Below are 17,188 nucleotides of genomic sequence, written 5' to 3' on the forward strand. Positions count from 1 at the left end.
GCTAACTCTATTCATTATTATACCGCTAATAAAGTTATTCAAAGCAGGGCTAAAACCGGTCATTGAAGGGTTTATGCAAAGCCGTGTGAAGATACTCAGCACACACAGCAGCTCTGTGTCCAATATTTACATTTAACAATTCATACTCTTATTAGGAAAAGTGCAGGGAAATGTATTTGACATTGATTGACAGAATGAACATGAGTAATGCAAGTAGACAAAAAATAAGCAAGTTTGTTAAACCTGTTGCATTTATCACAGCGTACGAATAAATGTTAAGGTTGCGATTTATAACACTTTGTGTTTTTCTACGTTAAAGTGATAGTTCACCCAAAATAAATACTCTGTCATCATTTGCTCACCTTTTTATCATTTCAAATCTTTTTGACTTTCTTGATCCGAAAGCAAAAGAAGATATTTTGAAGAATGTTGTGAACTGGCTCCCCATTACTTGCATTGGTTTTGTGTCCATACAATAGAAGTGAATGGGATCCAGTGCTGTTCAAAATATCTTTTGTGTTGGCCATAAACACAAGACTGACTTAAATGAACTAAATGAACCAGTGACATGCAGTTATCTACTATCTTGGTCATTCTGGAAACTAAAAGACGAGAAAACGCGAGATTATGAAGACAAGCAAGATCTTTAATATTCAGGCACTTTTCTTTCCAGTTTTATTCTTTAAAGTCCAGTTTTGCTTATTAAAAGTCAGCGACTCAACTATTTCTATCATTGGTCAAAGTGTTAAAATAAATTATAGGACGAATACAAAACACAAATGTGAAGGTAAATAAGACCATTTGAGCAATTCGAGAACTTGTGGCGATTGTGCTGCCCGGCTCAGATGCAGTAAACGTTAATAATTTAGTTATTTTAGTGACTTGAACAAAACACCAGACCAAAATAAAGAGGCAAATGTAAACAGAGGGCTCCTGATAAAAGTGATTCTCCCGTTCCCTTCCCCAAATCATTTGTCCTTTTCAGTGTTCAGCATTGCTAATCCTGTCGGGAAAAGAAACGTTGTATTTAACCGTGTGAACTGCAACCAATGTCCACATATTGTTTAGCTTACATCAATGCAAAATGAAATGAAACATTCAGGTGTTACGCACGAGACAAACACTGATATACAGACTGCTGGTGGTGAAATGACAGGAAATAGTTTTACCCTCTTTTGCCACAGTTTCCGCTGCGCTTTTGGCTTTGCCGCTCAAGTCACTGACAACATTGTCGAACACTCGTTCATGTTTGAGGAAGAAAGGTCGCACCAGGCGTGTGTATATGATCTGAGAGCCATTCCATGAAACTGGAACCATACACCACAACAGGAACACACACTGGAATTAAGAGAAATAAAGATGCAGAATATCAGATTGCAACTTCCTGTTATCGGTAGTTTCCGTCAAAAACTTGTTCGACGGGCACATGCCACTTTCCGTAAACTTGCCCCAACATATTTAATGACACATAACAATTATATCAGTACATAAAACATTTGGTAAATTAAATAAACCTTCAGTACACCACCGTTTCCACCACCAAGCCTCCGACAACTCTTTCAAACTTTATTTAAAACGTGTTCCCTGGTAAATTATTACTTCGTCAATTAATTCCCAATCCCCTTTTTTAGAAATGTGTGTCTATGTTGAATTATATGTGAGATTGTTATGCGTGATTATGATTGTGTAGTCGCTTATAGCAACTTGTTAGCATCCGCCATTTTTAAGACACGACGAAGCTTTAAAAAATCCCGAGCGGTTATAACTGGTATCTTATATATCATGAAATAAAACGTGGATATATTTAGAGGTCGTGTTGTTCCTACATATCTTATTTTTGGCCAAAAACCCATCTAAAAAACTAAATGCAAACTGGCTTACGGGTTCTGCAAACAAAAAAATGTGTCGGTTGGGCTTTAACAATCCTTTGGCCTTGACACAAACTCACAAATGAACACTTTTAAAACATATCCGAGCATTTTTTATCCAATACGACTTCTATAGCCTTCTAAAGTCAACAATCGTAAACCCTTGTATGGTCATCAAGTTTGTTGCTTAGTCGATGTTTACGTTTTGTGAAACCACAGACAGATGTATTAAAAAATATGTGTAAAAGCCATAAAACTGTATGTTAAAATATTTCACACATTTACTTCATCCCAATTACAACCAACATCAACATCACCTGTTGAATAAACAGTATATGCTGGGTTAGGTATATTTTGATGCTGGTTTGACCAGTTTTAACCAGCACATGACCAGCGTGTGGTTAATATTTGTCATTTATCTCTCTTTAAACACATTTATGAAATAAGGTGCTATGGATTTTCTACGATAAAACACGTTTATCCTCAAAAAGTATACTGAGGTTTAAAAACAACAACAGACCCCATAGAGTCAAACACCACACAAGGCTTAAAATCTTTACGCATAATAACGGTAAAAAGCATGAATGTATATGTACTTTTTAAACTTGGTTATCGCAATTGGTTTTAAATTGTCTAAAACAGACACATTTATAAGAGAATTGAAATTAGGCTGTTGGTCAGGTTGGTGGCTAGTCATGCGTGCTAAATATACTCGATGAAAAACCTCTCAGCAATGACCTACATACCGGTACAATATAAAGCTTCTTTACAGCCAGCCAATATACATACAAATCTCCAAAAAACACGCAGTAAGACTTTGGAATAATTCCCATCAACTCACCTTTCCTGCATAGTAGAAAGGACACCAAAATAGGAAGATATCAGAGAAGAATTCAGCCACACTGAAGAGTCCATAAACCACCCAATAGGTTAACCATTTTGTGTCATCCTCCTTATTGTTGCTCTCTATGGCTTTGATGCTGAAATCAGAACATCACGTGAGAAATGCATTGCATTCATATGTGCGTCCATGAATCCTCATTCAATAGACTCAACAGACATGTTGTGTGTACATACGAGGCATATGCTGGATACGCGAAACCAATCAAGTTGCAGAGGAGAGAGGCACCATATCCGAACACCAGATAGAGCGCCACAACGGACACGACACCTGCAGAACAAACACGGACACGTGATCCACTTTAAATGGAGGATTTCATGCACTGATGACACAGTGGGATGTGATGTTGACACTAAAGAGGACAGAACGAAAACAAACAAAGCCTGCTGAAACACAAGAAAAGGTCTGACAATACTGAGCCGCAAAGGTGAATGTAGCTTTATTGTATACGAATAATCTACATTTGTATAGAAATATGTTTACTATGTTCCACAAGCGTGCGAAATTCCTCATGACAGTTGCATGTGTTGGTTGGGTTTGGTGATCCCCCAACACACGTTCATAAACACAAAAAGGGGATTGCGTGGCTGACAAAATAGAGCCGTTTCATTTGCATAAGAAAATCAACAGAAGAATTGGCATTTATGTTAGGAACGTTTCTTAATACCAAGGGCTCTTGGTTAGTAATAATCCTGCAAGTGTTATTTGTACCATGCATCACCATAAACACAGTTCAGAACAGAGACATGGTACATAGGCATCCATCTACATATGTTTTGCATTTGGAAGATGCACTTTATGAGTAATGCCTGTTCATTCGGTTGGAACTGAATCTTGACTGTAGCTTGCTAACCGCTCTACCAGTTAAGATCAAATGCTTTTATTCAAAGCACCTTACCAATGAATTACAAATTATGTCCTTTGTAGTATCAATACAATAAGATCATATCACACTTAAAGGCGTTTAAGCGTTTAACAGACAATCATTTCATTTCACAAATCGTTCTCCAGAAAAGTAGCAGATCCTACACATACCCTCATGTGTTTTCGCAATACAGCAACTCTACATGTGATAAACATTATATTTATGGATATATATATATATATATATATATTACACGGTATACAGTCTAGTTAGGATATACAGTTTGGCCACTGAAAAAACAGCAGAGACACTTGAGGACATGCATGTTTAAAAATAACCCTTGGGACCAGCTGCTGGTAGAAATAGAAACTAGGTCCAGATAGATATTACAAGAAATACAAGCCACACATGCAAACTCTAGAGACATTTCAGGTAACCGGTCATGTCACTTGGTATAGCAAACCTGACAGCAGGGCCAGGAGATATAAGTGCTCGAGAAATAAAATCATGAGCATTCTTAAATATTGGTAGATTACGATGAATGTGTCGCGTGTGGCAAAACGTACACTCTAACATATGGTTGTATAAACCCATGGTTGGGTCAAATATGGATAAAGAGTCAAAAATGTTCATTCGTAGTTATCAAAGCGGTAAGCAAAACACACTTGGAAAGAGACATGGTACATCCGTAATATGGGGATGCTTAGGTTTACAGACAACAGATATTAAACAAAATACCAAAATGTAAGGGACAAAGATCGGAGGAATCACGACCATCTCTTCCATCACCTGAAGCGTTATCTACATGGGCAGAAATGATCAAAGCGTCACCTTATCTGCCGTTTTGTTGCATTGAGCCTTTTGAAGGTTCAAATCCTTTAGAAATTATTCTGTGACATAAACATAACTATTGTGATGGAGTAGGTCTACTGTCAACATTCAAAAAGATATCACATTTTTGGTATATTGCCCAGCATTCATCGACAGCACACCCATCATTTGTTTGAGGGCTCGGAGATAAACAGATGAGAATGAAACGGGGAGGGAAATGAGTGATAGATGTGTGCGCGCAGTCTTGTCACCCAAACCCAAAGCAAACACAGCAGTTAAACTTATCATCTTATCAGTAAAAAGCCCTTTGCACTCATTTGCGAAATTCACCAGCCTCCAATACTGTCACAACGACTTCAGAAAACCTCAAAGAAAAGAAAAGTTAAAGAAAAACTCGGTAATGGACACAGAAGGCGCACGCTATCCATACATGACGCCAGATAGCGCGCAACGTTTAGGGTACACTTGGTAATCTCCAAACGCGCCTCTGGATAAATAATGAAAGCTCATCGTCAAACTTATAAATATACACACCTGAGGCGATGTACTGTTTCTGGACTCCGGTCTTTTCCTCTAAAACCAGAAGGAAATCGGTCACCACGTTCTTCTGGTTTAAAAACGCGCCGTAGCGCTCCGTCAGAGTGTTTAACATGGCGCAGCTTACTTTCTTGTTTAACGTCCTAAAAATGCTAAAGAAAAACTAGGACCAGGGATGTAAACTTTTAAGACTAAAGCAACACATAAGAAAGTCTTAGTGTGAACTCTCTCTCTCTCTCTCTCTCACACACGCGCGCGCACGCACAGAAGAATCAATACTGGCGGAGGCGGAGTTGCGCACAAACTCGTGACGACCAATGACGACTAACAGGTGATTGTCATAAGGACACATTTTTTTAAATGTTGTTCATTCTATGATATGATTTAATATGCGAATTCATTTTCGTCATTAAGACTTTTTCTATTGTAGTTTATTTGTATTTAGGCAAAACGCAGGTGGTCTATAAATAAATGTTTTGTGGGTGAACGCAAGCTCCTCTTCACTGCAGAACCCCGGAGGATTCTGGGGGGTCCGGGGGGCCAGGTTGGAGCCAGATCCAGTCCTCCCATTGCATTGTGATTGGTCAACACTGGAACAACATCTCGTGGCACAAATGAAGTAGGCAACCGAAGTACAACTTTAAGTACTGTGCCAAATCACCTAAATAGTGACGTGATAAAATAAAAACAACCGTGACCGTGACCATTTAATTACCTTATTGACAAATCTAATGATGTTTTCTTTTTGGTCAACTTCCTGTGCTTGCTCCGCCCATCACAGATATGTCACACCAATGAGCAGAGCCGATCCTTCCTTTACGCAGACTGCGCAGGTTGCGTAGCGCCTCTGCGCCACCAGTTGTCCCCCTTGAGTATCACAAACACTATAATGCAAACAAGATGCTATTTCTATACATTGCGGATTATACTTTAGATTAATCCTTCGGAAATGTCCTTTTTAATAGTTAATGTATTTAATTACTTTACTAGGTTTCGGACATCATGCAGTGATGATGCGTCTTTACATATGGCAGGCCGTGGCTTTAAAACAATGAAGTATATCCGTCTTTAGTGGAAAAAAACTGCCAACAACACAAGAAAAAGAACGAGAAGGCGTTTTTGTATTATTTCAAAGTCATTGCCAAACTATACAAGTTAAGGTTAACTAACTCAGTATATACACTGGTTGGACGTTTGATAGTCTGACTTTAGGGACCTTCTTAAAAGTTACATAGGCTTCACATTTATGTACACGTTTCTAACTTCAATAGCATTTAAACGGAATGACTTGCAGTCATAAGATGTACGGTGTTCATGTGGGTGTCAGCTATAATGCACACCTTTTAGATTTGTGATATTCAGTTAAATTATCTGTCAAATCATATGTGAAAAATGATGTGTATTTCACATTTGTATGGGTTCATACACAAAATATTCCATTATTTAAAGCTCGTTAACATTTACGGGGAATGACTTACAAAACCAACTGTAGTCTTCGTGTGAATCTCAGCTATAATGCAAACCCCTGCAATTCACTGTATTTCGTCTTTTTGGTACATGTCATCTTTGTGTCATCACACTTAGAGAGTTATCTGTTTTTCGTATCATTTTTTGAGTAAACTATATTTATCATGTTTTAGTTTTGTTAATCGCTCATTTGGTTGGTAAAAGCACACAGCATTTGCATGTTATAGTGTTTTTTTGACAGCTAGATTGTTCCACGGCCACGTGTTACATAAGGTAAATAATCATTTGTGTAATGTGATTTTTATTCATATAAGTGTGTTCGTTCATTCATAATATTCTTAAAGTTTACATACAGCATATGTTTATCTAAATTGAACAATGACAAGGGGCCTCACAAAGGTTTGCTTAGGGCCCCCATCCATAAGTTTCCTCCTACGTAACTCCGCCCTGGGTCCTAGAGCACGTAGGTCCAGGCACATGCGCACTTTTAAGAAAACGATGATTCTATTTTCTTGACAAACTAAAAGATGTCAAATTGAATTTGTATATTTAGAATGATGGATATACTGCATGTTGCTGGATATATGATGGATATACTGCATGTTGCTCGATGATGGATATATGATGGATATACTGCATGTTGCTCGATGATGGATATATGATGGATATACTGTATGTTGCTCAAAACCATGATGTTTGTAAGTCTACGTGAACTATGCTTCTAACCACAGCTCTAGACCTGGGCTGCGTTCAGCTCCAACAAAACGTCACAAAAGTTTTTTTTAAGGGAAGCCGTGGTGCTATTGATTGAACACCCTGTTGTGATGACGCAAGAGTTGAACTATGGCAGCTAAGAAGGCCATTCTTTGTATTCTTTTGAATCATTTTCTGACCCTGATGAAATGGGTATAAATATGTGTTTAATACATGTCTTTGAATATATTTAATTGATGCGTATACCGAGCTGCAGTGGACACGTTTGTAAAGGACTTTACATGGACCCATTGTGGGAGCCGTCTCTTTAATACCGCATTGGTTATATACATGTCGCTGCTGATTGGGCTGAAATTCTTGACACACCCACCAAACAAGAGAAAACGCATCTCAAACCCCGTTGACCACCGTTTCCAGGAAGCGTGTTCTTGCAAAACGTTTTGCACCGGTTAGAGCTTAAACGTGCCCCTGTAGTTCCAACCACACAACTTTGCGATGCTGCTTGCTATTGGGTATCGGAGCAAGGTTTTTGGGAAACACTTGAATCGTTGAACTATGCTGAAACGACGGAACTTGCGACCATTGTTGGCTAACAATGCTTTTGGGAAACTCAACCCTGGTTAGTAGTTCTCCATTCCAAACCCATTTGGCATGTTATGAATGGGCCAGGGGAGGGCACTGTTCCTCTATCTCGCAGTCTCCTTTGTTCTGCTGTTTTGTCCCATAGGCCATCAGTTGATTTATAACAACTGACTGCATTGCTCTCATTAACAATACTGCATGTGTGCTATTTAACAGCTGTTGCATAACAGTTAGGATTTAATAGATGTTATGATCTGCTCTCGTAAGCATGGACCATCTATGCATTACAAATATTTGTATGCATTGCTCGCATTTAGGTTCAAAATAGACAAAAATGTTCATGTCCAAAAAATGTCATAACAATATGATATATTCTTTTTTATTTTTTAACCAGAACCTATCCAGATCATAACTAGCAAACATTCTTTCATTTTTAGAGTTTGACCCCTTTAAGTTTATTTGCACAATGCCACATAATATCGCTTATTGCTCCCCGAACTCTTTGTAAGTCACTTTGGATAAAAGCGTCTGCTAAATGTAAGTGTCATATACAGTCTATTGTTTCGTTATGGTGAAAACTACCGATGGGCTTCAGAACTTCTACATCAAAATCAAGCTCAACTTTTCTCTGTACAAAAACAAAACAAAATGAAAAATAATGAAAACACACATACATCTTTCAGGAAACAGAAAGTAAACCAGTCATCTGTACCAACACACAAACTGTAAAAACAAGGTGTATGTTTTGTTTAATACAGCAGAAGTAGACATTTGGTCCATAGACTAAAATGGAGAAAATAGCATCATCAAAAAATAAATACTACACATTTACATTTTTTTTTTTATTAAATGTATAAATATTTGGTATAAGTTTCAATTCTTGCCAACATAATGAAAGCATTTTTGTGGAATGTATAATTGATTCTTAAATGGCACAGATAAAAATTTGTAGTTTTAATGGGTTTTAGTTCACATGGGGATCCATGTCCATCTGCACCTGTGTGTACCTAATTTAATAAACATCTACGAAAGCAAATCAGAGTCAAATATTAAAATAAAAAATACACAGCTTTAGCAGAATGTATGCTATTCATGCTATATTAATGACAAATAGCTATTGAAACGCAAATAGGGTTTAAGTGCCAATTGTAACTGTGATAAGGAAAGTGAACATTTATGTTTAATGCAAAACTTTTTTGCTGCCTTTAAATGTCTGGTCTTTACAAGGTATTTGAACTATTTTGGCCAGTGGTATGTTGCTGCAATTTATCAAATAAGTTGGAATTGTTTTGACATTTAAAGTTTTAAATAGTTTAAAAATAGCTAAAATTGTTGAATGTTGCGGCATCTTGGAAGGACGGCTGCCAGTGTGTTCAATGCAGTGTTTTGTTTTTCTTGTTTGATTATAGGAAATATAAAAATGGTAAGTCGGTCTTGCTGTATTCAGAACGGCAATAGCATTACGCAGATTCATTCAGAAATAGACCCTGGTTCTTTAACTTTCGATTTCTCTTAATATCAAACAAAACAAGTAATGATACCTATCAAAACAATAATAGGAGTGGTGTATCCTCCCAAGATGGCGGCGCCACCGCAACATGCAACATATAGGGTGTGACATCAGCTTAACATTCTTTATTCCCAATATATCAAATATTCAGTTTTGTTCTCTTTGGCTATCTTATCAAAGTGTTCAGAAGCGGCCCGTGATATTTATATACAATATATTTAATTTGTAATATTTTAAACACCTAAACATTTCATTTTGCCCATCACTTCAGGAGCACCTCCTGCACATTGTGTCTTCGTTTAATAAGACTGATCTGACTGCTAATACTTTAAAGGGAAAATGAAAATGCTATCATCTTTTACTCACCCTCAAATTGTTCCTAACCTGCAGAAATATCTTCGTTCTGCTGAACATACAGGAATCATTTTGGAAGGATGTCAGGTCTCACCCACCATTTACTGCCATAGTAGGGGAAATAAATACTATGGGAGTCCATGGGGAGGTTGGATGAGATTTCACCATCTTCCAGCACTTTCAGCAGTGTTCCTAACCAGGACAGTAGCTCTTAACAACTAAATCTTGCCTGATTTTAATTAAGCCAAATGACAATGGGTAACAATGTCATGTTGTGCCGGCGGAGGAGGATGCGCTAAAGACTTAATCCTCTTTTCGCAGAACTCTGAAGGATTGCCAACCTTATCTTTTAACCTAGCACTGCCATTAACAATGCCATTACTTTACTAGTCTATATCTATATATTACATTTACGATTCAGGTGGCTGGTAAAGTCAGTCAATATATCCGTCCTCAGTAAATGGTTTAGTCAGCTTTTTATTTATATGGAGCTTTTTATAATTTTCATTGTTACAAAGCAGCTGTACAAGAAAACATTGACTTTAAGCAAAACATATAAGCCACTCAAGGCCACTCCGATTTCACATGGTGCACCGGCAGGTCAACTACCAATTATAAGTCTGATGTTTAGTACTCCGATCAAGAGCACTGGAATGCCAGCATGCCGATTTGGCTTGAACTTGATTTGATGTTTGAGTGTATTGTGTCCCCTAGCCAGAAACAACAACCCAGAGTAAAAAAGCAAGATTTTTTAATCAACATCAAACAACATCGCTTCATAATGCAACAGGTCATTAGCATTTGATTGTTTTAGTTTAGTTTTATCTTTCGGAATCGAGACGTACACCTTCATTTCCTCAAGTGTTTGCAATGCTGTCCAGTAATTAAATCAATACCTGCTGTACTCGCCACTGTCGGAAAAGACTGTGGAGCGTACAGGCAGAAATCCCATTAAGACATGACGTTCAGATTTATAAAGGCATTGGCCCTCGTCTCTGAATAGCCTCCACCCTGTGTGTTCTGGGTAGTGCAGCCATAAAAAGCGATGCATAGAGAACATCCGTTTTCATGTGCGTTAACAGTGCTGTGGGAAAAAGCGACTTCTGTGCATTTAACATATTTATGTGATAGAATTATGATCATCGAATACATTTTCATATACATTTAATGGCCCCACTGTCTCTCAAATAATTAGGACCGTAGGCAACGAAAACCAAAATAAGTATGAACCACTATGAATAAACGTGTCCTTTTCAAACTTTTAGAAACGCTACATGTTTTCAAATGAACCCAAGCCTGACCTTGGTCTCTCATTCAAGAATTAATGGTAGCTATACATACACCTTACCCACACCTTTCCACAGTGAGTTGTCTCCAGGCTCCGATGAAGGTGCATTTAATACCTTTATTCCCGTTAATCCCCTCAGGCCGCGCTGTTACGAAGGCAGTGGTTGGGAGCTATACTTGATGGTTTAATCTGTTGTTAGAAAAGGGTTACACAGAAAGGCTCTCCCACACACATCACATAACATGGATGAGAGTCAGAGCAGCTCAAGGCCGGCATCTTCCCAAGGCCATTCCCCTCCTGCGAGCCCCTGGAGAAACATGGTTGAATATTTCAAAAATCTTATCAAGAACTCCATATCTCAGAAGGTTCGTGACTGGGTCAAGGACTACTGTAAAAGGAACGGTCTGCTCACATTGTCCGTGTTAGCGGTGGTCTCGGGCTGTGCGGTGGGGTTCACATTGAGAAGCTTGAACTTGTCAACACAGGTTTGTGCCTTTTAATCTGTTGTCGCCTTTTTGAGGCACAAGTATGTCGGTAGTGGGCTGACCTCGTGTTAAACGATGGAGACTTTTAACTGCACAAAATATATAATGTTTAGCTTTATCACTAAAACAGAAAGGGTTCATTCATATCAGAGCAATTTCAGAAAAATACAGTCACTGCAGCTATAAAAGTGTAAAGAAATCATCACAATAGCAATTGCATTACAATAGACGTCTAAGATGTGCAATATTCAATAGGTTCTTGAAAAAGTTCATCCGACTAGAACATAATCAAACTAAAGGGATGATTGACAACATGTAGTTTTTCTTTTAAATTCTAAGGTAGACTCAGACTTCAATTTTAAGATTCTTAACAATTTTTTGTCTTCACAGGTCAAAATTGTGGGTTACATTAAATAAATAAAAGATTAATAACGTGCCTGTTCTTGCAAGTTGCCCTGGCGTTTTGCTCTTGAAGCCAAACATCAAATTTCTTTGAATATTTCCCAACCATAAGAATTTAAAATATAGACGTCCAGAATAGATATCCATGTCCCGAGTGACGCCAGGGCTTGCTTTAATAAGCACAAGAGGATGTGAGAATTATCTTTATACAACCCCTTCAAAAATAAGATAGTCATTTAGCAGATGCTTTTATCCAAAGCGACTTCCAAATAGTTTAGGGAGCAATAAGCGATATGTCATAAAAGAGAAAAAATACAAAAGGTGCTAATACAAATTACTAGTTTCAACAAAAGCAAGACCACTACCTGTTGAGAGAAGAGGGTTAGTGTACGTTTTCTATCTACACTTATGGTACCTATCATAAGTTACATACATAAGAAAACACATTAAATATGTAACATTTTATGTCTGTTAAGTTATACAGATGAACATGTATGTATATTACATATGTGTTATCTCCGTTTCTAGCTTCTACGATCAGATAAGGAAGAAACATATTACTCGAAAGTCAGCTGACCTAAGTCTCTAAAGACATTACTGTAACAGTGATTCACGGTGAAAGGGTTCATGATGTTAAAACCGTCGATTAGAAAGATCATCGAAACTCTGTCTGTCTTCTTTCTTGCAGGCAAAAATCTATTTTTCTTTTCCTGGAGAACTTTTAATGAGAATGCTGAAAATGTTGATTCTTCCTCTCATCACATCCAGGTAAATACAGACATAGACTCATAAACCGTGTCATCTCGGTCCATTTCTGTTTCACTCAGGCGTATGACCTGTATTTGGGTCGAGGAATTGTGAAGCTGTTATGTTACAAGCCTCTTTCAAAACTGTAAAAAAAAGAAGCGAAATGATGACAGACAGTATCTCTTTAATGATTTGAATGTTTTAAAACACATGTAAAAAGCTTAGAGGACTAAGTATTATTCTAACAACAACTCAAACTCTAACACTTTGTACACTTTAACAGTTTAATGTCTGGCTTGTCTGCTATGGACATCAAGGCCAGTGGACGTCTGGGTCTTCTGACCATCACGTATTACCTGTGGACGACCTTCGTCGCTGTTATAGTGGGAATTATTCTTGTGCTGATCATTCATCCTGGCACCGGTACTGAGAAAGAAGGCCATAAAGCTGCAGGAGGGCCGGTGATGACATCAGCCGATGCCCTGCTTGATTTGATCAGGTAACCCTACTGAAAATATCAACACTTGACTCTTTTGCAAAATAAAAGCCTTAGGAAAGGATGCTTTTGTTACACAAAATTGTGCATGTTAAAATGGCAACCAAGTTCACAGACTTGCAATTTTAGACTAATATCCACTATAGATAGTAAAGCACTTCATGTGTGTTATCATCTATACGCTATTATTTATAAAGGTATTTTTGGAGGACATTGCATATTTTTTGACAGCAAACACTGATTTGAAACTATTCAGTTGAACAATCCTAAAGGAAAAATGTAAACAATGCTTAAAGAAAAGGGTTCAACTTACATAACCACTTACAACATGAGTCTTAAGCTTGGATCCTGACGCTGGACAGATGGATTGGATTTAGGCCTATTTAGAGAGTCGTCCAAGAGGATGTGAATGCCACTGCTTTACTTGAGCTCTAGAGCAGATTTAATGGGATTTTTCACAATGAGCCACCTGTAGAATAAAGCTTTATTTATAATAGCGTTTGCCGTCAGCGTCTTCTCCTCAAGATCAGGCTTGCTTTTATAGACACTTCTGAAAACAAACTATACAACAGTTTTGTACCGCGATGACAAGTCGTGCAAGCAGACAGAACGGTTGTAAATCTGTGACTATGTATAAGAGATTATGTCCGTTTCCAACAGGAACATGATCCCATCCAATCTGATCGAGGCCACATTTCAGCAGGTTAGTGAACACAGATCAAAAATCGAAACTACTCATTTGTGTTGTTACATATATTTTGATCAAACCTTGTCCGGGTCTGCTTGTGTTTCAGTATAAAACAGAGCTCGTGCCTAATTTCAAAAACAGTGCAAAATCATCACAGGCCAACTTTGTGTACATTATGCCAGACCATGATAACCCAAAGATGGGTCACCCTGTGTTTCTGGAACTGACTCCTCCACCTGAGATCCAGTACAAGATCGTTCCAGGGAAAAGCAATGGGATGAACGTTCTGGGAATCGTCATTTTCTCGGCCACTATGGGTGCGTACACTTATCGGTTTAGACCAGCCAACTTTTAGTGTCGGTTTGATGGAAATCTTGCTATTTGACCGGGTGAACTCTTATGTAAGAGTTAAGTTTCCCATCGTTTTTTTTGCAGGTCTTCTGCTTGGTAGAATGGGATCTCGAGGTACACCGCTTGTGAACTTGTGTCTGTGTATCAACGAGTGTGTGATGAAGATCATCAATGCCGCTATGTGGTAAGTAAACTGGGAAACTGATGCATTAAACCATCAGGTACAAAGACAGAAATGTCTTAAAATAATATATAAATAACATAAAAAACTGAAATTACAGTATATTCGTTTTAATCATATATGAACCTTTTGCAAAGCAAATATATTTTGCAGTATATTAACAGTCTTTATATGAAATCGATCCCAGGGGATTGCAGATACCTATGTAAAATGTATAGGATAATGCTTTGGACAAAAGCGTCTGCCAAATGCATAAATGTAAATCATTTAACATGATAATATAGTAATACATGTTAATACAAGACAACATATTGAGTAATACAGAAGCATTTGCTATGCAAATATAAGCACTCACTGTATGTATGCAAATGTATTTAATATATTGCATTATATTTTCTAGTATAATCCCATATATTGTTATTTTTGTTTACAATTAAACCATAAAAAAATCTGTTGTGGGTTTGATTAGATTTTATTGGTGTTCTATAGGTTCACATCCACCAGATAACCTCTCACTAACATAACCCAACACATTACCAAAGTTTCCATTAAAACCAGTACAATTTCTATTAAATCCATATAATCCATTGTATTTCTTTTAAAAGAGAAACATGCCGTAGTTAAAGGTAAACCGTAAAATCGATTTAGTAACCCACAACCCATCAGACATCTCACTAAAACATACAATACCTTACACCATCTGTCCTTGGCAAATTCCAGATGTAAAATGATTATTGAAAAATGACAGAATCAAATCAATCGAGCCTCCTTTACTCATCTTGTGCAGGTACTTTCCATTTGGAATTGTGTTTCTGGTTGCTGGGAAGATTCTGGATATGCATGATCCGGCGGTGCTCGCCGAAAAGCTGGGCATGTACTTCATCACTGTTTTGGCCGGACTGTTCGTCCATGGTGTGATTTTACTACCGATGTTCTTCTTCCTATTCACCGGGAAAAACCCCTTCAGCTACATCCGTGGGCTACTGCAGGCTCTGGTTATTGCTTGGGCAACTTCATCCAGGTAAAGAAGTAATTTCTCCAAAAGACGTTAATACTCAATGAGCTACTTTAGCAAATGGGTCTACTGAATCATTTTGAAAAAAAAAATTCGGCCTAAAAGGATCACAAAACCCTTTATTTGTGAGAGCATCGAACAGAATGCATGCATTTCAAATTGCAACCTATAACTTTGGCATGCTTTTGACGGCTTTGTTAGCCGCAATGCTTTTGTTTGCATTATGACATGAAGTGTGTTGGTAAGTGTAATACAAAATTATTATCGTAATATTCCTTTCTTCTCCAGTTCAGCTACTCTGCCCATTACAATGAAGTGTTTGCTGGAGAACTGCCGCGTGGATCGTAAAATAGCTCGATTCGTGCTTCCCGTCGGTGCCACTATTAATATGGACGGCACGGCGTTGTACGAGGCAGTGGCTGCCATCTTCATCGCACAGGTCAATGAGTACGAGCTGGATTTTGGACAACTCGTCACTATCAGGTGACGTATTTCCATTAAGGCGGAAACACAATGACATGAAGATTTATGCATGGCGGGAGATGTACTGAAGTAGACTTACTGTCTTTCCTCAGCATCACGGCTACTGCTGCCAGCATAGGAGCGGCGGGAATCCCACAGGCCGGTCTTGTTACCATGGTTATCGTCTTAACCTCAGTCGGTTTGCCTCCGGATGACATCTCACTCATTGTGGCCATTGACTGGATCCTGTAAGCAAAGCACCTTTACATGGCAAACATCGTATCGAGAAAAAGTCTCATTTACCTGCTTCTTTCTTTGATCAGAGACAGATTTCGAACGATGATCAACGTGCTTGGAGATGCTTTAGCGGCGGGGATCATGGCTCACGTGTGCAGAAAAGACTTTCAGAAAAACATCCCATCATCAAACAACTCGGAAAGGGTAAGGTGTCATTCATTTCCACGAGCAACACGAGTCTAGTGCTAGTGATGTATTGATGTAATGTTTGATGGCTTTATTTTACAGAGGGATACCGTAGTATCCTTTGGAAACCAAAGCGTGCAGAGTATTCCCACATCTGAGACACCGCTGCTGGCCAACAGGGACTACATCTTAGAGGTCATCGGAGATCAGGTGACCGAGAGAACGTCGCCCAGTTACAACCTCTACCAAGTCTAACGTCGCGATACCAAGAAGAAACAGAAGCTGCCTTGAGTTCACAAAAACCTTTCTTCTTTTCTTGTTTTTGGTACACTCTCGTGCCATTCTGTCTTTATACATCAGACATGTATTACTTCAACACTCGCCTTTGGTGGAGCTGAAGAATGGGCTGATGGTTCAATGCAGGGCTTTTCGGCCTGATATCACAGGGATTTGTAATTCGTTGTGAATTGTAGAAAAATGCAGTTATTAGTAAAAAGCAACAATAAAGCCTCACCTATAAAGCCGTTAAAATTCACTGGGGGTTCACATTAAAGCGTACAGATAAGAGCGTATGAATTCATACGAATTAGGCACCTTGTAAATGTTATGAACTGCAATGAAACTTTGTTGTTAAGAGTGTTGTTAAAGAAAAAACTTCATGTTCAGATTGTTTTTTATACATGCATGTTCTAGATTTGCCTTAAAATGCAATAAAAAAAGCACAGTTAATGACAACATAATATACCAATGGATAAAAGTTCAAGTTCAACTAGTTTCCGTGTTAGAAAGCCAGGGCTCAAACTGTGGATGATAATGTCGATGAACAAAAAATAGACGGTATTACTTCGAAATCAAATAGACGTTTCAGAACACACAAAGCCCTCGCATCACTTCGATTAGATGGCCATGTTTGGACATTTATAAAATGTTTATTTTCTTAATAAAACTTGAAAATGATTTAACCGTGTCATTGTGTAAGATTCATACTAAAAGAAGCTGCGAGCTACTATTTTATACTCTT

At 38.1% G+C, this 17,188-nt stretch overlaps 2 protein-coding genes across 2 annotated transcripts; one reads left to right on the top strand and one right to left on the bottom strand.

The window, feature by feature from the left end:
• Window positions 1–625: 625 nt before the first annotated feature.
• LOC306891877 (receptor expression-enhancing protein 6) lies at window positions 626–5,731 on the bottom strand. The gene is made up of 5 exons (XM_079452489.1): window positions 5,000–5,731; window positions 2,946–3,039; window positions 2,710–2,848; window positions 1,170–1,338; window positions 626–1,003 (listed from the first exon to the last, which is right to left on the bottom strand). Exons 1-5 carry the CDS (start codon window positions 5,115–5,117, stop codon window positions 969–971), a joined length of 555 nt encoding a protein of 184 aa, XP_079308615.1. The 5' UTR covers window positions 5,118–5,731; the 3' UTR covers window positions 626–968.
• Window positions 5,732–11,095: 5,364 nt separating this feature from the next.
• Window positions 11,096–17,127, top strand: slc1a8b (solute carrier family 1 member 8b). Its single transcript, XM_079453487.1, has 11 exons — window positions 11,096–11,402; window positions 12,493–12,572; window positions 12,835–13,050; window positions 13,708–13,750; window positions 13,842–14,052; window positions 14,171–14,270; window positions 15,055–15,288; window positions 15,571–15,765; window positions 15,858–15,992; window positions 16,068–16,185; window positions 16,270–17,127. The coding sequence occupies exons 1-11, from the start codon at window positions 11,160–11,162 to the stop codon at window positions 16,420–16,422; spliced, it is 1,728 nt and encodes a 575-aa protein (XP_079309613.1). The 5' UTR covers window positions 11,096–11,159; the 3' UTR covers window positions 16,423–17,127.
• Window positions 17,128–17,188: the final 61 nt, after the last annotated feature.

The sequence above is a fragment of the Barbatula barbatula genome, assembly GCF_947034865.1.
Source record: "Barbatula barbatula genome assembly, chromosome: 3".
In the NCBI taxonomy this organism is placed as follows: domain Eukaryota; kingdom Metazoa; phylum Chordata; class Actinopteri; order Cypriniformes; family Nemacheilidae; genus Barbatula; species Barbatula barbatula.

Bases quoted from the DNA above. Each gene is read 5' to 3' on its own strand.
- LOC306891877 (XM_079452489.1), bottom strand. From the start codon at position 5,117: ATGTTAAACACTCTGACGGAGCGCTACGGCGCGTTTTTAAACCAGAAG. The intron at 3,040-4,999 runs GTGTGTATATTT...TTTGTTCTGCAG, and splicing joins GAAACAGTACATCGCCTCAG to GTGTCGTGTCCGTTGTGGCG. The intron at 1,339-2,709 runs GTGAGTTGATGG...TCTTAATTCCAG, and splicing joins CTTTCTACTATGCAGGAAAG to TGTGTGTTCCTGTTGTGGTG.
- slc1a8b (XM_079453487.1), top strand. From the start codon at position 11,160: ATGGATGAGAGTCAGAGCAGCTCAAGGCCGGCATCTTCCCAAGGCCAT. The intron at 13,051-13,707 runs GTAACCCTACTG...CGTTTCCAACAG, and splicing joins GCCCTGCTTGATTTGATCAG to GAACATGATCCCATCCAATC. The intron at 16,186-16,269 runs GTAAGGTGTCAT...TTTATTTTACAG, and splicing joins CATCAAACAACTCGGAAAGG to AGGGATACCGTAGTATCCTT.